The following is a 23,254-nucleotide window of genomic DNA, read 5'->3' as shown; positions in this document are numbered from 1 at the left end:
TGTTACAAAAACGACGTATTGCACACATGTTTTATTTATTTAACTAGGCAAGTCAGTTAGGAACAAATTCTTATTTACAATGACGGCCTAGGAACGGTGGGTTAACTGCCTTGTTCAGGGGCAGAACGACATATCTTTTACCTTGTCTGCTCGGGGCCCAAGGCTCTAACCACTAGGCTACCTGCCGCACCATGACAGCTTAGGTATCACACTATGTTAGTAACTTAACAAATACTAACCCTATTTGAGATTATTTTCAAATACTTATTTCAAATACATGGTTTAAATGCATGGGAGTGTATTTGAGTCAGTGTATTTGAGTATCTTTCCACGTGTATTTCCAAATACATTAAAATATCTAATTACTTTTAAAAATACTTACTTCAAATGTATGTTAAAGTAATTGAGGTATTTTAAATAGTATTTGAACCCGGGTCTGGACAGTAGTCTGCCATAATACGCATGTTCCTCTGAATTACAACGTCTGTATCACCACCTGGTATGGCAACTGCACTATCCGCAAGGTTGTCTAGAGGTTGGTGTGGTCTGCCCAGCACATCACCAGGGGCACACTGCCTGCCCTCCAGGACATCTACAGCACCCGGTGTCACATGAAGATAATCAAGGACCTCAGCTACCTGAGCCACGGCCTGTTCACCTCGCTATCAACCAGAAGGCGAGGTCAGTACAGGTGCATCAAAACTGGGAAAAGAGACTGAAAAACAGTAAATATCCATCACTAGCTGACCTCCACCCAGTACCCTGCCCTGAACTTAGTCACGGTCACTAGCTGACTACCACCTGGTTTCTCAACCTTGCACCTTCGAGGCTGTGGCCCTATGTACATCTGTCCTTTGGTCTGATGAGTCCAAATTTTAGATTTTTGGTTCCAACCGCTGTGTCTTTGTAGGACCCAGAGTAGGTGAATGGATGATCTCCACATGTGTGGTTCCCACCGTCAAGCATGGAGGAGGAGGTGTGATGGTGCTTTACTGGTGACACTGTCTGCGATTTATTTAGAATTGAAGGCACACTTAACCTGCTTTATTCTTCATCCACCAAACTTTATTTGGCACTATGCATTCGGGGAGGAAGCGTTCTCCTGGCATCCGCCAAACCCAGATTTGTGTGTCGGACTGTCAGATGGTGAAGCCGGGTAAGCCTACACGAAACACAGCCCTTATTTTAAGTGTTTCTTAAAATCCCTATGGGAAAATCTATTGTGGAAAAACGTTTAGAACCATTTCCCTGTTTGACCGCTAGGTTTTATGGGTATTATGACCTCCACTGTGGGCTCTATAACAACTATCATGGCATTATTTTTTGCATAGCCTATAACTTAAACTTGAGGTTATATGTTTTGAGTTTTTCTTGTAGGCTATGCTGTTACATCATGCACCACTACCGTAGAAACCTTACCATCGTCAAGGTTAAAATTAAACTGAGCGTGTCGAGTAGGGCTACACCATAAAGAATGATAGAGGCCTCTTGTGGACAGAAGGCCATTTTAGCGCCATTTAGGGCTTCCATTTTAACGTAGCCAACTGGGTGGGACTTCCAACTTCATTGGCTGATCCCTCCCGATACCCATTCTGCACAGTTACAAATGAGTTCTCTATCTATCTCTATGGGCTACACAACTCGGAAATGCATTATTTTGCTATTGCGCTGGTCAACGTTACGCTCGAAGCGAAATTGACAAGCCGCAGAATATGTCCATAGCGAGTTTCTATTGGATAAATTCAGGTAGGTCCCGCCCCGTTTCGTGTTCTTCCGTTTAAAACACGTTTTTCAACAGAATCGGTGTTATGAATATGCCCAAGCTGTCATTTCTGATCCACTAACAGGTAAACCCGAAGTTTGAATAGCCTGAAATTGCAGTTGCCCCTGTTTGGGACATACTCGACACTTTGGTCACCCCCCAAAAAATCACTAGGTCATAGTTACACATTGTATTTCACCACGTTGAAATTAACTTACTGTAGATTTTGTATCGCGTTTTTCTGGAAGGTATGTCAGTGAACTCATGTTGATGTGATGTGTGCTTTTGCAGGCAGACTAACGAAACAACATGACATCCCCCAAAAAGCAAGGTTTATTACGGGAGGCATCTCACCAGATCATTGCCGGTGGATCAGCAGGTAAGACAAACTTTAGGTTAGTAACACTTTTAGTATATCAAATAATGGTCTACAATCGGTTGTAATGGTTCAAATGAATAAGCGGCTGCGCTTGTTTAAGTACATTTTCCAACATGCCTACTGTAGAATGTCAGTTTTAGTGGGAATATTGCTTTCTATAATGTCTATCTGAATAGTTGTTTTTACTGTAGACATAATTCAAGAAGTGATATCATTGTTGTGATGAACTCTGAACTATTCAAACTGTTTTGTACCGGATGGTCTCCTTTTTTATATGCCTTCTGAAAACATTACTGTTCCGCATTGGGTTCCGCATTCCAGATTCCTTTCCACATACTGTATGCGGCTGCTTGTTGGTTTATGAAAATGTGTGCATGCAAGTCCCTCTCCCGTCAACGCCTCTAGAATTCAATCACCCCCCCCCCCCCAACATATATATATATATATATATATACGGTTGAAGTCGGAAGTTTACATACACTTAGGTTGGAGACATTAAAACTCGTTTTTCAACCACTCCACAAATTTCTTGTTAAACTATAGTTTTGGCAAGTTGGTTAGGACATCTACTTTGTGCATGACACAAGTAATTTTTCCAAGAATTGTTTAGACAGATTATTTCACTTATAATCCAATGTTTCACAATTCCAGTGGTTCAGACGTTTACATACACTAAATTGACTGTGCCTTTAAACAACTTGGAAAATTCCAGAAAATTATGTCATGGCTTAAGAAGCTCCTGATAGCCTAATTGACATCATTTGAGTCAATTGGAGGCCTACCTTCAAACTCAGTGCCTCTTTGCTTCAGCCAAGACCTCAGAAAAAAATTGTAGACCTCCACAAGTCTGGTTCATCCTTGGGAGCAATTTCCAAACGCCTGAAGTTACGACGTTCATCTGTACAAACAATAGTACGCAAGTATAAACACCATGGGGCCACGCAGCCGTCATACCTCTCAGGAAGGAGACGCGTTAGGTCTCCTAGAGATTAACATACTTTGGTGCGTAAAGTGCAAATCAATCCCAGAACAACAGCAAAGGACCTTGTGAAGATGCTGGAGGAAACCGCTACAAAAGTATCTATATCCACAGTAAAGCGAGTCCTATATTGACATATCCTGAAAGGCCGCTCAGCAAGGAAGAAGCCACTGCTCCAGAACCGCCATAAAAAAGCCAGACTACGGTTTGCAACTGCACATGGGGACAAAGATCGTACTTTTTAAAAAAAATGTCCTCTGCCCTGATGAAACAAAAATAGAACTGTTTGACCATAATGACCATTGTTATGTTTGGAGGAAAAAGGGGGAGGCTTGCAAGCCAAAGAACACCATCCCAACCGTGAAGCACGGGGGTGGCAGCATCATGTTGTGGAGGTGCTTTGCTGCAGGAGGGACTGGTGCACTTCAAAAAATAGTTGGCATCACGAGGAAAATTATGTGGATATATTGAAGCAACATCTCAAGACATCAGTCAGGAAGTTAAAGCTTGGTTGCAAATGGGTCTTCCAAATGGACAATGACCCCAAGCATACTTCCAAAGTTGTGGCAAAATGGCTTAAGGACAACAAAGTCAAGGTATTGGAGTGGCCATCACAAAGCCATGACCTCAATCCTATAGAAAATGTGTGGGCAGAACTGAAAAAGCGTGTGGGAGCAAGGAGGCCTACAAACCTGACTCAGTTACACCAGCTCTGTCAGGAGGAATGGGCCAAAAATAAATCATTCGCTCTACTATTATTCTGACATTTCACATTCTTAAAATAAAGTGGTGATCCTATTGACCTAAGACAAGGAATTTTTACAAGGATTAAATGTCTGGAATTGTGAAACTGAGTTTAAATATATTTTGCTAAGGTATATGTAAACTTCAACTGTACAGAACCAGTCAAAAGTTTGGAGTCACGTACTCATTCAAGGGTTTTTCTTTATTTTTACTATTTTCTACATTGTAGAATGATAGTGGAGACATCAAAACTATGAAATAACACATGTAATCATGTAGTAACCAAAATATGTTTGAGATTTGAGATTCTTCAAAGTAGCCACCCTTTGCCTTGATGACAGCTTTGCACACTCTTGGGATTCTCTCAACCGGCATCACCTGGAATGATTTTCCTACAGTCTTGAAGGAGTTCCCACATGCTGAGCACTTGTTGGCTGCTTTTCTTTCACTCTGCGGTCCAGCTAATCTCAAACCTTCTTAATTGGGTTGAGGTTAGGGGATTATGGAGGCCAGGTCATCTGATGCAGCACTCATCACTCTCCTTCTTGGTCAAATCGCCCTTACACAGCCTGGAGGTGTGTTGGGTCATTGTCCTGTTGAAAAACAAGGACAATGCGCAAAACAGATGGGATGGCGTATCGCTGCAGAATGCTGTGGTAGCCATGCTGGTTAAGTGTGCGTTGAATTTTGTCTATATATATATTTTATTCACTAAAGTAGTACACTGGGCCTTTAACATTCCTCTATTAGCAGACATTCTCTCTACCCCACACTCATCACCCCCAAACTATGCTTCTATTGATTCCCTGTTTATCTGAGTTATTGCCATTTCAAGCATGCAGAAATCCATCCGGTATGATGTAGCACTGTGATAGTCACTCTCACTAGACTGATTCTCCATGTTGCTACAAACCTTACTATAATGCCAAAATGAAACATTTGTTCACAACAAAAACACTGTTCCCACATGTTGGTGTTATTTAACACTGTAAATTAAAGGAATGAGTGGTTTTGGGTGGATTTTTCCTTTTAATTGTAGTCTAGCATTTTTGGATGAAATAATAGGATTTCATTATTGATTCAAATAGATGCAGAAATACTGATATTCTTTACACTCTAATTCTTTACACTCTAATCTATATATTGTAGCCTATTTGTTCTGTGTGTAGCTTATGTTATAGGCACAGAGGTGGCACCACCGGTTCCAAAGTGGTGTGGCAAAATGTGTACTCGTCTTTTCTGGGGCCTGGAGTTTTTTCTGATCTAATGATCTGGTCAGGTAAAACTCTGGGTCCTATTCATAGGCTATGTCAAAATATTTGTATTATTATTATTATAGATAGCTTGCTTCCCTTTTAATCTGTGCTATGACTATAGGGTTGGGAGTTTTCTTGTCAGGTTATGTGAATTGGAAACACTCCTGGCCAAAGGTGGATGAAACCCTTTCAAATTATTATTCATTCTGAATTGGATATCAAATGAGCCAGAAACAACCACTTCAATGGACAGCATACTCTGTAGTTTAGCGAACTACTATAACACGGCTGAGCATTATGCAAAGAACGGTTACAATGTATTTAAATGTCTATTTCACTCTAGACACAATGTTAAACAGTGGACCTTGAAACAATAGACTTTGCAAGCTGCCTGTCTCTATTTGTGAAAGTTATGGTGGTGCTAGAATACAAATATATTCTCTCTCTCTGCATTAGATATCCATCTGTTATAGTTGGACAAATCTGTTCATATTGTCTGTGTAGACTGCTCTGTGGTGGATTTTTTTTCTCGTTTAAGACAGTGAAATTTGCACCACAAACATTTGCGAATTATCACCTGCAGTAAAAAAAAAAAAATATATATATATATATATATATATATATATATATATTCCAACATTACTGGACTAACAAACTGTCTGACTCACCTTTCTCAGGAACGTCACTCACTATCCCTTAACCTTGGGTAGCAGAATCCGATCATTTCACCTTCTTTATCCTGTTCCAAACACATTTATTCGGTGAATCAAAGTTATTAATGTTAGCTGATTGCTGCATGATTGGATCAACCTAGCTAGCTAATGTTAGCTAGCTATCTACTGTAGCTAGGCTACTAAAGCTAACACTAGTAGTTTTGTTAGCTAGCTATAGATTGCATCAATGTAGCTAGTTTTAGAGGATGACTAAACTGCTTTTATTAGCTACTTTTATTAACACATACCTTGTTTTCCATTTAAAATGTGTGTTCATTCTCTCATGAGGCAAGCAACCAGGCAGGAGAGGAGCGTGAGCGAAGAAAGAAACCACGCGCATACTGCAGAGTCGAACAATGAGGTGCTGGTGAAACTACATTGATTTGTTGAGAGGTGTGGTTGATGAGGCTCTGTAGGCTGTAGCTAGAAGACCACTGTGACAGTGTGAAATCCCAGAGACAGGGTTGTATTCACTAGACCGAATAGAGGCAAACAGGCTGAAATTGGGGGGAGATACTGTGTAAACTTGTCTAATAAGAAACGCCTGCATTCTTCCCAGTTGAAAAACGTTTTTAAAAAATGTTCTATGATGTGAACTAATGAATATGTCTGGTAAAACGGGTTTGTTGCTGCTGCTTGAAAGTGACCAGATTGAAAAGTACTGGGGCAAATGCTATCTCGCGCCACGTTTTCTGGCAGCTCATTGATTATGTTTTTTTTTTAAGTTTTGTGGAGAACTTTGATGTGTGATTTGATGTGCCACCTGGTGTAGTTGTCCTCCTAGATTTTGTTTGCCATTGCTGGGTCTCAAGGAATAGGTTACAGCCAGTTCAAGCAAAACAAGGGATTTTGTTCTGTTAGGGGCTAAAGAACAAAGCACCTAGCCTGAACTCTGAAATTGGCTGGATGCCCAGAGGCCACTGACCTTGAACAGACAATAAAACACACACACCTGAAGTCAATTGTGAGATAAACACAGTGCATTCGGAAAGTATTCAGACCCCTTGACCTTTTCCACATTTTGTTACGTTACAGCCTTATTCTAAAATTTATGGGGGGGAAAAATCCTCAAATTACACACACTACCCCATAATGACAAAACTAAAATAGGTTTTTAGAAATGCTTGCAAAGATAGTAAGCATAAAAAGCAGATACCTTATTTACATAAGTATACAGACCCTTTGCTATGATTTGGAAATGCACATAAATCAAATCAAAGTTTATTTGTCACGTGCACCGAATACAACAGTGAAATGCTTACTTACAGGTCCTAACCAACAGTGCAATTTTTAAGTAAAAAATAGGTATTAGGTGAACAATAGATAAGTAAAGAAATAAAAACAACAGTAAAATAACAGTAGTCGGGCTAATTGAGGTATTATGTACATGTAAGTATGGTTAAAGTGACTATGCATATACAGTCGTGGCCAAAAGTTGAGAATGACAAATATTAATTTTCACAAAGTCTGCGGGCTCAGTTTGTATGATGGCAATTTGCATATACTCCAGAATGATCAGATAAAGAGTGATCAGATGAATTTCAATTAATTGCAAAGTCCCTCTTTGCCATGCAAATGAACTGAATCCTCAAAAAAACATTTCCACTGCATTTCAGCCCTGCCACAAAAGGACCAGCTGACATCATGTCAGTGATTCTCTCGTTAACACAGGTGTGAGTGTTGACGAGGACACGGCTGGAGATCACTCTGTCATGCTGATTGAGTTCGAATAACAGACTGGAAGCTTCAAAAGGAGGGTGGTGCTTGGAATCATTGTTCTTCCTCTTTCAACCATGGTTACCTGCAAGGAAACACGTGCCATCATCATTGCTTTGCACAAAAAGGGCTTCACAGGCAAGGATATTGCTGCCAGTAACATTGCACGTAAATCAACTATTTATCAGATCATCAAGAACTTCAAGGAGAGCGGTTCAATTGTTGTAAAGAAGGCTTCAGGGTACCTAAGAAAGTCCAGCAAGCGCCAGGACCATCTCCTAAAGTTGATTTAGCTGCGGGATCGGGGCACCACTAGTACAGAGCTTGTTCAGGAAGGGCAGCAGGCAGGTGTGAGTGTATCTGCACGCACAGTGAGGCGAAGACTTTTGGAGGATGGCCTGGTGTCAAGAAGGGCAGCAGGAAAACCATCAGTGACAGACTGATATTCTTCAAAAGGTACAGGCATTGGACTGCTGAGGACTGGGGTAAAGTCATTTTCTCTGATGAATCCCCTTTCCGATTGTTTGGGGCATCCGGAAGAAAGCTTGTCCGGAGAAGACAAGGTGAGCGCTACCATCAGTCCTGTGTCATGCCAACAGTAAAGCATCCTGAGACCATTCATGTGTGGGGTTGCTTCTCAGCCAAGGGAGTGGGCTCACTCATAATTTTGCCTAAGAACACAGCCATGAATAAAGAATGTTACCAACACATCCTCCGAAAGCAACTTCTCCCAACCATCCAGGAACAGTTTGGTGAATATCAACAAAACATTGATATTTTGGGTACATGGCCAGGAAACTCCCCAGACCTTAATCCCATTGAGAACTTGTGGTCAATCCTCAAGAGGCGGGTGGACAAACAAAAACCCACAAATTCTGACAAACTCCAAGCATTGATTATGCAAGAATGGGCTGCCATCAGTCAGGATGTGGCCCAGATGTTAATTGACAGCCTGCCAGGGTGGATTGCAGAGGTCTTGAAAAAGAAGGGTCAACACTGCAAATATGGACTCTGCATCAACTTCATGTAATTGTCAGTAAAAGCCTTTGACACTTATAAAATGCTTGTAATTATACTTCACTATTCTATAGTAACTTCTGACAAAAATATCTAAAGACACTGAAGAAGCAGACTTTGTGGAAATTCATATTTGTGTCTTTCTCAAAACTTTTGGCCACGACTATATGATAAACAGAGAGTAGCAGTAGCGTAAAAGAGTGGTTGGTGGGTGGCGGGACACAATGCAGATAGTCCGGGTAGCCAATGTGCGGGGGCCCCGGTTAGTCGGGCTAATTGAGGTAGTATGTACAGTGGGGCAAAAAAGTATTTAGTCAGCCACCAATTGTGCAAGTTCTCCCACTTAAAAAGATGAGAGGCCTGTAATTTTCATCATAGGTACACTTCAACTATAACAGACAAAATGAGAAAAAAAGTCCAGAAAATCACATTGTAGGATTTTTTTATGAATTTATTTGCAAATTATGGTGGAAAATAAGTATTTGGTCAATAACAAAAGTTTATCTCAATACTTTGTCATTGCCAACAAAGGGTATATAACAGAGGTCAAACGTTTTCTGTAAGTCTCCACAAGTTTTTCACACACTGTTGCTGGTATTTTGGCCCATTCCTCCATGCAGATCTCCTCTAGAGCAGTGATGTTTTGGGGCTGTTGCTGGGCAACACAGACTTTCAATTCCCTCCAAAGATTGTCAATGGGGTTGAGATCTGGAGACTGGCTAGGCCACTCCAGGACCTTGAAATGCTTCTTACGAAGCCACTCCTTCGTTGCCCGGGCGGTGTGTTTGGGATCATTCATGCTGAAAGACCCAGCCACGTTTCAACATTTGTGGGGGCGGGACAATGCAAATAGTCTGGGTAGCCATTTGATTACTTGTTCAGGAGTCTTATGGTTTGGGGGTAAAAGCTGTTGAGAAGCCTTTTGGTCCTAGACTTGGAGCTCCGGTATCACTTGCCATGCAGTAGAGGAGAGAACAGTCTATGGCTGGGGTCTTTGACAACTTTTAGGGCTTTCCTCTGATCACCGCATGGTATCGAGGTCCTGGATGGCAGGAAGCTTGATGTACTGGGCCGTATGTGCTACCCTCTGTAGTGCCTTGGGGTCGGAGGCCGAGCAGTTGCCGTACCAGGCGGTGATGCAACCAGTCAATAACAAAATTGCTCTCGATGTTGCAGTTGTAGAACCTTTTGAGGATCTGAGGACCCATGACAAATCTTTTTAGTTTCCTGAGGGGGAATAGGCTTTGTCATGCCACTCCAAGACACGACTGTCCATTCCAGCATATTCCTGTAGTTTAGCATCTGCTTCATCTGACCACTTTTTTTATTGACCGAATCACTGGTGCTTCCTGCTTTAATTTTCTCTTGTAAGCTGGAATGAGGAGGATAGAATTGTGGTCAGATTTACCAAATGGAGGGTGAGGGAGAGCTTTGTATGCGTACTTCGGTAAAGGTTCTGAGTACTTATGTCAATTTTATATTTCAAAATTTTATAAATTAACAAACATTTCTGAATCTGTTTTTGCCTTGTCATTATGGGGTATTGTGTGTAGATTGATGAGTTAAAACAACAATTTAATCAATTTTAGAATAAGGCTGTAATGTAACAAAGTGGAAAAAGTCTGAATACAGTACTTTCAGAATGCACTGCAATTGGTCCTGGCCTGTTTCCTTCTTCCAGGGGCTGGAGTCTTGGAACTATCTCCGAGGACTTAGAGAGCCAGGATCTGGGATCTAGGGGGCTGCACCTTGTGTAGAATCAATGACTGCAGTGTTTCCCCTCCTCACCTTCCTTAGGTGTGTGTGTGTGTGTGTGTGTTGTTAACATCCTTACTTCCCTGTTAACGAGGTTGGAGCGGAGACCGGTGTTTATTTATGTGCGACCCGGCCCGGTCTGTGTGTGACTAGTGTATACTATAAATGGAGTAAATCTACCTTGGCTTTGGTGCTCTTTACAATCTGCATGTGTGTGAGTAGTGTATACTATACATGGAGTAAATCTACCTTGGCTTTGGTGCTCTTTACAATCTGCATGTGTGTGAGTAGTGTATACTATACATGGAGTAAATCTACCTTGGCTTTGGTGCTCTTTACAATCTGCATGTGTGTGAGTAGTGTATACTATACATGGAGTAAATCTACCTTGGCTTTGGTGCTCTTTACAATCTGCATGTGTGTGGACCTTGGTACTTTTGGCTCTCTGTTCAGTCTGGACACGCTTTGGTTATTTTGAACTTTTGAAGGCTGAGGTCAACAGTCTTTGGTTTGCATAGTAACTTAGTAATGTGGTTAGTTTCTTCATTCATTGATTCACAGTACCATCAGGGCAGTGAGTTATGGATTTTGGGTAACAATTAATTGCTATGCTTGTCAGTTTAATTTTTTAAATTTTTAATTAAATTTTTACCTCCTTTTCTCCCCAATTTTGTGGTATCCAATTGTTAGTAATTACTATCTTGTCTCTTCGCTACAACGTGAGATGAAGGTCGAAAGCCATGCGTCCTCCGAAACCCAACCCAACCAAGCCGCGCTGCTTCTTAACACAGTGCGCATCCAACCCGGAAGCCAGTCACCCCAATGTGTTGGAGGAAACACCGTGCACCTGGCGACCTGGTTAGCGTGCACTGCGCCCGGCCAGCCACAGGAGTCGCTGGTGCGCGATGAGACAAGGATATCCCTACCGGCCTAACCCGGACGACGCTAGGCCAATTGTGCGTCGCCTCACGGACCTCCACAGTCTCTGGTGGCACAACTAACGCTGCGATGCAGTGCCCTACTGCGCCACCTGGGAGGGCCGTCATAATTTTCATTTTTGCTAAAAACGATTTTGAGCTTACTGGTATAATATATCATAATGCATTTTTGAAACTTAGCTACGACATATGTCAACCTAATGAATACAAAACAGCTTTGGTGAATGGTTTTGACAGCTTGGAGCTTTGGGAAATGACGCTTCCCCCCTCGACAGTGTCCTACTACTCGTATAATGAATACTGTCTTTGTTGAGAAATTACCAACATTACTTTTTTTCATGTAAAAATGGGTAAACAAACAATAGGCCTATCTACTTGAAGAGGAAGTTGAACCCCCCCCCAAATTGTCAATAATAGGATTATTGTGCCAGCCCCACAGTATGTATCATGATGCCTTGATAGTGGATGAATAATAATCATTCCGAAAAGGGCAGTGGCCAGTTATGAATGAATGTGTCCAGGTCCTCTACGTGTTTGTACAAGGCTGACTGGATTCTGTGTGTGTTATGTGTATGTGATTGCTTTATTCTTGTACGGTGACGCCAAAGAAAAATAAATAAAGTTATATTCTATTATATCAATGACATTTTTAGAATCATCACTCTGTTCAACGAGGAAGATTGATGTTGACATCATATTTCTTCAGAGGTGGGGGATGTAGTTTTTCAAGGTGAGGCAGGCAGTGCATTTCACCCATAGATGGACTTAAAAGTAGACTCAGCAAGATGACTTACATGCACAAAGTAAACAGCACTAGTGGGTCAACAACTAAGAAACTTGAAGTGCGTGGCTAAACTTCTCTGCTGTTTTGGTCCCATAGCTACCATGTTGTAGCAGTGTGAAGGGAACCTCCGCACATGTGTTTGACTGTGTGAGAGCAAAGTCTTGCATCGTGCTCATCACAATCTTTGCAGTGCTGTTTGTGGCAACGGTATCGGCCCTTAAAAAAAAAATCATCTAAAATGACACACCCAAATCTAACTGCCTGTAGCTCAGGACCTGAAGCAAGGATATGGATTTTCTTGGTACCATTTGAAAGGAAACACTTTGAAGTTTGGAAATGTGAAATTAATATAGGAGAATATAACACATTAGATCTGGTAAAATATAATCCAAAGATATGCACATTTTTGAAATGCAAGAGAAAGGCCATGATGTATTATTCCAGCCCAGGTGCAATTTAGATATTGGCCACTAGATGGCAGCAGTGTATGCATTTCCGTTCAACATTTTGTATCAAGACTGCCCAAATGTGCCTAATTTGTTTATTAATAACTTTTCATGTTCAAAACTGTGCACTCTCCTCAAACAATAACATGGCATTCTTTCACTGTCATAGCTACTGTATATTGGACAGTGCAGTTAGCTTAACAAGAATTTAAGATTTCTGCCAATATCAGATATGTCTACATCCTGGGAAATATTCTTGTTCCTTACAACCTCATGCTAATCGCATTAGCCTACGTTAGCTCAACCATCCCGCAGTGGACCCACCAATCCTGAAGAATTAACGAGAAGTGGCATGGTTTCAATTCAGTCTTTTCACCACAATGGGGCAGCAATTACCTACTCTTTCACTTTTCAACAGGAGGGTACAGTGTAACTTTCTGCTGCTTCTTAACCTGAGTTTGGCTTGCAAATGTAACACTACGTGGATGTCTGTAGCATATAGCGGCTGTGTGTGTGTGTGTGTGTGTGTGTGTGTGTGTGTGTGTGTGTGTGTGTAAATGTTCAGGATCATTTTTGTACTTATACACATTGCAAAATTACATTGACTTTTGTCTGATGTGAAGTATTGCGAATGTATGATGTGAGAAATACTGCTAATATTATATATCAAATATTGATGTTTTAAGAGAAGTAGATATTTTGCTCCCAAGGTGCCCCCAAAAGTGAATGCTTTACCTGTGAATAACTACTCATGTTTCTGGGGGAAAAAATGGTCAGCTGTTATTTGTTTTATTCTAGTATTGATTATTTCCTTTTCCTTCCCACTTGAAAATGTAACTTCATAACATTTGCAGTTTTCGTTAACGGCTGGGTAAACCAATCCTTCCTTAGCAAATGGAGCGTGTCGATACTAGACAGACACCCTAAGTATGATTAGATACACTCCCAGACGACCGTCCTTGTAGTAGACTGTCAGAATCTTACTTAAAACATACTTCATTTGAATTGGTTTTAAACTGTGAACCTAACATGAGGCTGCAAATAAATCCCACTTCGTTTAAATAAAGAAGAAGAAGAAATCAAATAAATAGAACCAATCAAAGTGAGTGGTGGAACTCCATGAGGATGACGAAGCGAGAGTCCATTACAAATGAGCGTTCCTTTTCCTTACACTTCTAGACGCGACCAGGTTTGCGATTTGGATTGCCTGCCACAATCAGAGCTGAATTACTGTAGGCCTGATATTTATTTCCAGAAACAATTGTACATGTTTTAGCGGGCGCTTTGATTGAACTCCCGGCGGACATGCTGCAGACAGATGTTTAGATGACCTCATGTTTGAAGTAATGTTGATTTTGGATGGGGTGCTGCTTTGCAGTTTTCTCTAAATCACCCCCCTCCGAACCCCCCCCCCCCCCCCAGCGCTCTTCGCGTGACTGTGCGTCTGATACAGCGAGGGCAGGGAGAGGTGCATCCTTTCGAACACACACACACACGGTCGGTGTTTCGACTCGGGAAGGAAGAGAAGATATTTATGTTCCTATTTCTTTGACAGACAGATGTCTTGGCGGGGTGGGGGGGGAGCTGGGTGAAAATGAAGCATGACAGTGTTGAAGGATGGATACTGGTGCTGTGATATATTCTGTCTCTTCCTCTCTCTCTCTCTCTGTGTGTGTTTTACTGAGGCTTATGACATACCATCAACATAATTCTGAAAGACGTGTCTAATAAACACCACATTGTCTGAATTCCATCTATAGATAATTAGCTGTCCAGACTCCAAAGCGACATTCTTCGTAACAGTCTTTCTCAGTAAGACATTTAGTTCGGATAGAAGGGATTTCATTAAAATATTTAAATCTCTCTGAGGGAATCCATTATTCTGATGTTGTTCCTTTATGAAGCAGCCATTCCATTATGTTACTCTGACTTTTACCGTGTCCAAAATGGCACCCTATTCCCTATGTAGAGCACCATGGGCTCTGGTCAAAAGTAGTTCACTACATACGGAATAGGGTCCCATTTGGGATACTGCCTCCATCTTCGTGTGTAGCCTAGCCTAACTGATAGAAACTCCCTCATTTTAGATTCTGGAATGGGGGGGGGGGGGGGTCAATTAAAACACAACCAAACATTAAAAAAAATAAACAAAAGATTTATTGTCCTAGTCCCCCTAATTACTGTAGTCAGGAAATGTGAAGGATCATAACGTCAGTAGAAATCAGTTGACTGCAACCATGCATGAAGGGTAATGGGAACAAATGGACCCATGGACCCTGTGTTTCCCAAAATAGATTTGATATGTCCCAGTGGTCTTAAGGCGTCAGCATCCCTCAGTTCGGCTGGTTGACCCGAACGAGTGTGCTCGCATACTCCCTTGAAAGACATTCGCTCAAAAAATGAGGAAAAGTGGCAATAGTACTGTTTGTCCGTTTGAGACGTCGTAGTCAGTATACACTTACTCAAAATGTTCTGAATTAATCTAGGAAATCTGTAATTTTTACGTTTTTTCCGAGGAGATCTTAGTTATGCAATTTTACACCTAAGATATTTCATGCAGTATTCTTCAATGGAAAAACTGGCATGAAAATGAGTCGTCTCTCGTTGAATGATGACAAAGACTTTATTGAAGAATCCCTACTGTTGACCAATCGCCGACGAAGGGGTGTAGACTTCGGCGGCTTGCCTCCAGAAAAAATGTTGTGTGCACGAACAACTGAACAAAAATAAAAACGCAACATGTAAAGTGTTGGTCCCATGTTTCATGAGCTGAAATAAAAGATCCCAGAAATGGTTCATTATGCACAAAAAGCATTTTTGGTCACAAATTTGTTTACATCCCTGTTCGAGAGCATTTATCCTTTGCCAAGATAATCCATCCATCTGACAGATGTGGCATATCAAGCCTCTGATTAAACAGCATGATCATTACACAGGTGCACCTTGTGCAGGGGACAATAAAAGGCCACTCTAAAAGGCCGCAGATGTCTAAAATTGCAGGAATGTCCACCATAGCTGTTGCCAGAGATTTGAATGTTTATTTCTCTACGTCGTTTTAGAGATTTTGGCGGCACGTCCAACCGACCTCACAACCGCAGACCACGTGTAACCACGTCAGCCCAGGACCTCCACATCTGGCTTTTTCACCTGCGGGATTGTCTGAGACCAGCCACCCAGACAGCTGATGAAACTGTGGGTTTGCACAACCAAATAATTTCTGCACAAACGGCCAGAAATTGTCTCGGAAGCTCAATTGTGTGCTTGTCGTCCTGACTGCAGTTAGGCATCGTAACCGACTTCAGTGGGCAAATGCTCACCTTCCATGGCCACTGGCAAGCTGGAGAACTGTGCTCTTTGTGGATAAATCCCAGTTTCAACTGTACCGGGACGATAGCAGAGAGCGTGTATGGCATCGTGTGGGTGAGCGGTTTGTCGATGTCAGTGTTGTGAACAGAGTGCCCCATGTTGGCGGTGGGGTTATGGTATGGGCAGGCATAAGCTACGGATGTAGCCGGATGTGGATGTCCGTGGCTGGCATGGTTCACATGTTCTACGGTTGTGAGGACGGTTGGATATAATGTCGATTTCTCTAAAAATACATTGGAGGAGGCTTATGATAATTTAATGTTCATTTCCCTATCTAGCAACAGCTCTGGTGGACAATAAAGATTCAGCATGCCAATTATGTTGTGACAAAATTGCCCATTTTAGAGTGACCTTTTATTGTCACCCAGCACAAGGTGCACCTGTGTAATGATCATGCTGTTTAATCAGTTTCTTAATATGCCACACCTGTCTGGTAGATAGATTATCTTGACAAAGGTGAAATGTTCACTCACAGGGATGTAAATGCAATTTGTGCACAACATTTGAGAGAGAGAAGCTTTTTGTGCATATGGAACATTTCTGGGATCTTTTATTTCAGCTCCTGAACCATGGGACCAACACTTCTTGCGTTTTTTTGTTCAGTGAAAAATGTTCAAGGTAGTTAGCATTAGCTAGCGCTAGTCGGCTGTACCTGTACCAAAACTCCAGTGTTTCTCCTTCTATAGGTTGGTCTCAATTCTCTTTTCAAATGTTGAGCCAACATGTTTTCAACACTTATTTTTATTATTTCCATGACCGATCAAAACGTATTTTCTCTCTTGTCCCTCTGCAGCAGACAGATGGTGAGCAATATGTTTGGAACATGGAATCACAATTTAAATCGCAGTATCGAATCGCAATACACATAAAATCGTGATGCGTATAGAAGTGCAATTCATATCGTATCGTCACCTAAGTATGGTGATAAAATCGTATCGGGAGGTCCCTGGCAATTCCCAGCCCTATGCATTAATTTGGTCGTCAATTTCTGTCTCAAAGAAGATAATGTGCCATTCAATAGATATCTAATGTCAACATAAAAGAGCCGTAGACCGTAGGCTACCTCTTAATCAGCAGTTGTGTGTGTGTGTGTGTATGAGAGAGTGGTTGGGTGGTCTAGTGGAGATTTAGTCTGTGCTGTAATGTACGACCCTCAGACCAGCTGCTGACGTTATCTTAATAAGGTGATTTATGGAACTGCCTTACTGACTGAGTGGGGGACCACAGGATGCAGTGTGTAGGAGGAAACTTCTTTATTATGATGCTGAAGAGTTAGCATTAAACACATTCACTCTCAAATACAGACAGACACACACACACACACACAAGCCATCCATCATGCATGTTAGGTTGCTGTGACCAGTAAGGATAATTGCAGTGTTATGTTAGGAGCAGAATCTGCAGGATAATTATGATTGTTCGAAATGGGAGGCTGTCCCTGGACTATCGCTAGTCTCATTTACCACGGTACAATTATTACGAGGGCACTGCATCCAGTCGAGGTGGCTGTAGCGTGCAGTGACAACGTTTTGTATGGGGTAATATTGTAATGATGCTTTTTATGTCCTCTCTGACGTCTAGTGAATAATCTTCGGTTGGGTCAGCATGACATTACATCCTCCTCATGCTCAGCAAATCCACTACTTACTAGAGGTTGACCGATTTTATGATTTTTCAACGCCGATACTGATTATTGGAGGACAAAAAAAGCAGATACTGATTTAATCGGCTGATTCTTTTTTTTATTTTATTTTATTTATTTTTTTTTTTAAATTAAATTTTTTTTTTTTATTTGTAATAATGACAATTAAACAACACTGAATGAACACTTATTTTAACTTAATATAGTACATCAATAAAATGAATTTAGCCACAAATAAATAATGAAACATGTTCAATTGGGTTTAAATAATGCAAAAACAAGATGTTGGAGAAGAAAGTAAAAGTGCAATATGTGCCATGTAAGAAAGCTAATGTTTAAGTTCCTTGCTTAGAACATGAGAACATATGAAAGCTGGTGGTTCCTTTTAAAAGGAGTCTTCAATATTCCAAGGTAAGAAGTTTTAGGTTGTAGTTATTATAGGAATTATAGGACTATTTCTCTCTACCATTTGTATTTCATTAACCTTTGACTATTGGATGTTTTGGCACTTTAGTATTGCCCGTGTAACAGTATAGCTTCCATACTTCTCCTCGCTCCTACCTGGGCTCGAACCAGGAACACGACGACAACAGCCACCCTTGAAGCAGCGTTACCCATGCAGAGCAAGGGGAACAACTACTCCAAGTCTCAGAGCGAGTGACGTTTGAAATGCTATTAGCGCGCACCCCGCTAACTAGCTAGCCATTTCACATCACATTGTTACACCAGCCTAATCTCGGGAGTTGATAGGCTTGAAGTCATAAACAGCAGAGCTGCTGGCAAATGCACGAAAGTGCTGTTTAAATGAATGCTTACGAGCCTGCTGGTGCCTACCATCGCTCAGTCAGACTGCTCTATCAAATCATAGACTTAATTATAACATAATAACACACAGAAATGCGAGCCGTAGGTCATTAATATGGTCGAATCCGGAAACTATCATCTCGAAAACAAGACATTTATTATTTCAGTGAAATACGGAATCGTTGCGTATTTTATCTGACGGGTGGCATCCATCAGTCTAAATATTCCTGTTACATTGCACAACCTTCAATGTTATGTCATAATTACGTAAAATTCTGGCAAATTAATTCGCAATGAGCCAGGCGGCCCAAACTGTTGCATATACCCTGACTCTGCGTGCAATGAACACAAGAGAAGTGACACAATTTCACCTGGTTGATATTGCCTGCTAACCTGGATTTATTTTAGCTAAAATATGCAGGTTTAAAAATATATACTTCTGTAAGGTAAGGTTGCAAGATTGAATCCATGAACTGACAAGGTCAAATCTGTCGTTCTGCCCTTGAACAAGGCAGTTAACCCACTCTTCCTAGGCCATCATTGAAAATAAGAATGTGTTCTTAACTGACTAGTTAAATAAAGGTGTAAAAAAATAAATAAAAATGGCTTCCAAAATGACCGATTTCCGATTGTTATGAAAACTTGAAATCGGACCTAATTAATCGGCCGACCTCTACTACTTACTCTACCGTTTGTAGCTCTGCACTCAATGACAGAAACCAAATCTTTTTGGGGAGTAATATATTCCATTCTGAAGAAAGTGCACCGGTAATGTAAATGAGGAGAAGAGGACAGATGTTAAGGAAACAGCCAGACCATCTCAGTGAATTCCTCTGTAATAGAAATGTGAAGGCATACATACTGCAGCATATGGTAACTATGAGGAAATCGGCTAAACAAGCTATGCTTAATTGAGCACTTAGTCTAAGTAGTCAAGGGGCAAGGCTAGAGTGACCCTGGAAGAAAGTGTGTGTTCCCTTCTCTGTGTTTGTGTGTGTGTGTGTGTGTGTGTGTGTGCGCCCCTGTGTGTATACGACTACGCCTGTGTGTGTGCACGTTGTGTCTCTGTCGTATGTTCTTTGTGTTTTGAAGAGCTCTATATTTCAGTAAGACCACTCCTGTCCAGGCACAGGCAGGCCCAGTCTTTTTTTGTTTCTGAACCCTTTTAATTAAGTTACAATGGAAAATAAGTACTGTATAGGCTCTCTGAGAAGAGTGGTGTTTGGCAGCACCGCGCCCTGATCATCACCATCCGGATAGCTGGGTTTCATTTTAATAAAGCAGAACCCTCCACTTCAGATGCTAGTCTATAGCAAGGTCTTCATCCATGTTGCCATCCCCTCTGCTCTGTCCTGCCATCGCCATAGCCTGGAAACCAGACTCAATGCCTTGGAAGTGAGTTATTATTTGACATTGAACTTGCTGAACTGTAGCATCTGTTATACTGTACTAGAGACCACTACGTAAGGGATAATCAGCAAGGACCTATGCTTTCTATGGAAAATAATGCACAACGCGGAAGCTATGTTCCACGATGCGCTGGTGGAGTGGAACTAACCTTCCACGGAGTCGCATTATTTTCCAGAGAACGCATAGAGCCCAGAGTTGATTATCCCGCTTTTAACGCAGCTGTAACTTAACACATTTGCAACAAGAAATGTGTTCATTTGGGGGTTTGAATGTGTTCAACATCCACTGAAGTAGCTAGGGAGTTTACTAGGTAGCTACAGTAGTTGCCTTGGGGAATTTCCATCTAAAAGGACCCATAAGCAGCAAAATGTGAAGGTCATAGGAGAATGTCAAATGAAAGCTAAGAGTCTATATTTTTTTAAATTAAGTCATATTTTTTTTCTCCAACCATTTTCCACGCTAAAAATGAATAATGCGCAAAGGTTTAATTTCTGGTCAAACGGATGGAAAAGGCATCTTCGCCAACATCTACCAGAAATATTATTAAAAGGTATTAGAAATGCATCAAAACACAGTTATGTTGACGTAAAGACCCCTGCCAGCTAATATCAACACTTATTTTTTATTTTGGAGAAATGATTTGCCTTCTGTGACTTAGAGACATTGCCTTCTAATTCCGTTACCAAAAACCCACATATTTTCTCATTTCTCTCCCTCGTGTGGAGGGAGAATAATGAAAGTTCAGAAGTGACATGTAAAGGCAGACCTACCGATTTTAGTTAAGGTTTTTACTGATATTATTAAGTGATTTAAAACGTGTAATTCTGTTAACAAATCTGTAGTACAGTTACTGCAATTGAATTGGCTACATTGGAAAGTCATAGTAGTCAAAAAAAACACAGTTGGGTCACCTGGTACTGTCCTCCTTTTCACTGGCATACTGTTATGTTCAGCTCATAACTGTTTTTTTTTTCTCTCTTTCTGTCATCTGATGGTCAAAGCAAGTCTGTGAAAACAGTCTGGACAACCCCTCTCTCTGCCGCTCTCTCTCTCTCTCTCTTCTCTCTCCAGTAAATGTCACTTCTCCTGGCTCCTACTGACAACTACCATGATACCTACCCTCTCTTCCCAGTTACTGTAACGAGCGTCCTCGCCCACTGAGTAACGGCCGACACTGAACGTCGATGGATGTTGAAATTTGGTCAGTCCACCCTGGCCCGGAACATACCTATACCAATCACAGACATCTATGTTTCACAAGTTTGGACAGAACAGTAAAGTATATTCGAGTTCAGTACAGTAGAGCACTCTAGAGTAGAGTACTTTACTGTGATGTGCTCTACTGCACTGTGCCTTACTGTGATGTCCAAACTTGTGAAACGTAGACCTCTATGATTGTTTCAGATTTGGTCTGGTCCGGAATGTGGAATGTCAAATAATAGCCAGTGTATAGAATAATACCCAAAAGAAGAATATTGCATATTTCTACCTTGTGTACCTAATTTAGGATACATCACCACGAAGAGAATAATATTCATATCCATAATTCTGTATCTCTGTATAGTACAGATCGGGAACCCACGATGTCATTCTGTTAACGGATGTCAATCTGTTCAATAACCAAAAGGCATTTCTTCAAATTCCGGGTGTCATGTCACAGCTGACACACCGCTCTTTCTGAATACATCCTCCAATCTTAATTCGGAGCAGTTTTTGGAAAACGTAGTCTCATAAATACACTGAGGGGAGATTTTACCTTAATTCTGTTCCCAAACTTTGCATCTGCGCAGGTTCTCCCACTAAATGTGTTTTTGTGAAATTTTCTGTGTCGATTTTTTTCAAAGTAGTCATTGTGCACAGACTTGCATGGTTTAAACTTTTGTTTAGCATATATTTTTAAAGTGAAAAATCTGAGTCGGTGTAATTCCATTATTGCGGAATTGCCCCTTGGTAACCGAACAGACTTGATAGGTGAGTTAACCAAACCATCAGTTCTAGCTTGCTATAAAAATAGAATTGAACAATGCCGATAATGTTGTCAATTTGACTTTTGCTTTCAAAAGCAGCTCAAACATAGAACATGTAGGCTAAGAATGAACTATAGCCATTGAATTATTCCATGCGTTATAGGGAAATAATGCACTCTCTAGAATGCCCTTCAAGCCAATCAGAAACGAGTATTCAACAATTCCATGGTATAATTAAACAATAATTGATGAGGATGTATGATATATGGCTACGGCTGTATGCCATGGCTACGGGCTGTTCGTATGCACAATGTGGCCATATACCACAAACCCCCAAGGTGCCTTATTGCTATTATAAACTGGTTACCAACGTAATTAGATTAGCACAAATATTTTTGGGGTCATAACCATGGTATACGGTCTGATATAGCACGACTTTCAGCCAGTCAGCATCCAGGAGCCAAACCAACCAGTTTGTAATGTGTATTATCAGTGATTGTTCAGATATAGATAAAATACTGTGTTCTGCATGTGATTGCCAAAAGCCGATTTTTGTTTGTTCTCAACATTTTGCGTCAGATAAAATCTAACTAAGGCAACTGAATTTGATGCAAAAAATCTAAAGATCAGGTAATTACAAACCTTGTTTCTACTGGAAGTACAGAAATATAAATAAACATAATAAGTACTCTCAAAAAAACACAAACAAAAAAAGCCCAAAAGAAACAACCCTTGAATTACATGGCACTGTGGGGTGTGTGTGTATAATGTGAGTTTGTGTGTGTGTGCTCTTGTGTATGTGCGTGCGTATTGTCAGTGCGCATCGTGTACTTTCCCCTGTGTGTGTGTGTGTGTGTGTGTGTTTCTCTGGATAAGATGGTAGAATGTGTTTTACAGTAATCCTCTGCCAAGATGTAATCCAGTTTTAAAAAATAGCTCTCACCATGCATACAGCCTCCTCTCCCTCCCTCCCCCCTTTGTTAACTGTATCAAGATGAGTGTTTGGGCCAGTGCAGTAATCATAATGTGATTTGTTGTGCTCGTGAGCCAATTTGTACCTTTACTGCATGGGGAAAATATCCCGTGTGCCTGGTCGCTGGGTGAGCTTTTGTTTGCGTGTGTCAAAGAGGATCTTGCCACCAGGCTTTTAGATTATGTGTGATCTGGAGTTGGTAGAGAATGACATGGGTTTAGGAGGAGGACGTTGGCGGAGGAAGAGGTAACATTTGATAATGAGAAACAAAACTGAACTCATTTGGAATTTGTTTACAATTTCATTTTCCTTTCAAGGAGGGCAAGAGCCTCGCAGTGAAATCAAGGCAAACGCAAATGTCACAATCGTGAAAGTGCACGTGAAGACAAAGGCAGCGACTCAGCTTTATTTTGTGAAATAAAGCCAATATGCTCTGGATATGAAGATATAAAACTGTTGCTGGGTCATGGAAATGAGCAGGTTCTGTCACGGTGGTTTTCACCCCTCCCTCGTGTTCTGTGTTCCCCAGTGTTCAGTGTCTCCTATAGGGTGGGGCTGGGACCCTCGGGCAGAGGGAGGGACTGACTCAACTGTAATGTACTC

At 41.2% G+C, this 23,254-nt stretch overlaps 1 protein-coding gene and 1 long non-coding RNA gene across 11 annotated transcripts in view; one reads left to right on the top strand and one right to left on the bottom strand.

The window, feature by feature from the left end:
• The first annotated feature begins 1,568 nt into the window (after window positions 1-1,568).
• Window positions 1,569-23,254, top strand: part of slc25a21 (solute carrier family 25 member 21) — a 259,138-nt gene continuing 237,452 nt past the window's right edge. For 2 of the 10 annotated variants that reach the window (XM_036954588.2, XM_021573850.3), the window contains exons 1-2: window positions 1,625-1,746; window positions 2,054-2,141. In XM_036954588.2, coding sequence (XP_036810483.1) covers window positions 1,713-1,746; window positions 2,054-2,141 — 122 coding nt within the window. In that variant the 5' untranslated portion in view covers window positions 1,625-1,712. Of the gene's footprint in view, window positions 1,937-2,053; window positions 2,142-23,254 lie in introns of all 10 variants that reach the window. The other 8 variants (XM_036954590.2, XM_090210935.1, XM_021573854.3 and 5 more) reach the window with 8 other exon arrangements.
• On the bottom strand, window positions 4,350-6,188 carry LOC110497618 (uncharacterized). Its single transcript, XR_002469692.3, has 3 exons — window positions 6,082-6,188; window positions 5,789-5,859; window positions 4,350-4,457 (listed from the first exon to the last, which is right to left on the bottom strand). It is a non-coding gene; the product is annotated as an uncharacterized LOC110497618 (long non-coding RNA).

The sequence above is a fragment of the Oncorhynchus mykiss genome, chromosome 19 (genome assembly GCF_057628025.1).
Source record: "Oncorhynchus mykiss isolate SJ-2025 chromosome 19, ASM5762802v1, whole genome shotgun sequence".
NCBI classification, from domain to species: domain Eukaryota; kingdom Metazoa; phylum Chordata; class Actinopteri; order Salmoniformes; family Salmonidae; genus Oncorhynchus; species Oncorhynchus mykiss.
The sequence above is the reverse complement of the archived record's forward strand: the minus strand, read 5'-3'. Positions and strand labels throughout refer to the sequence as shown.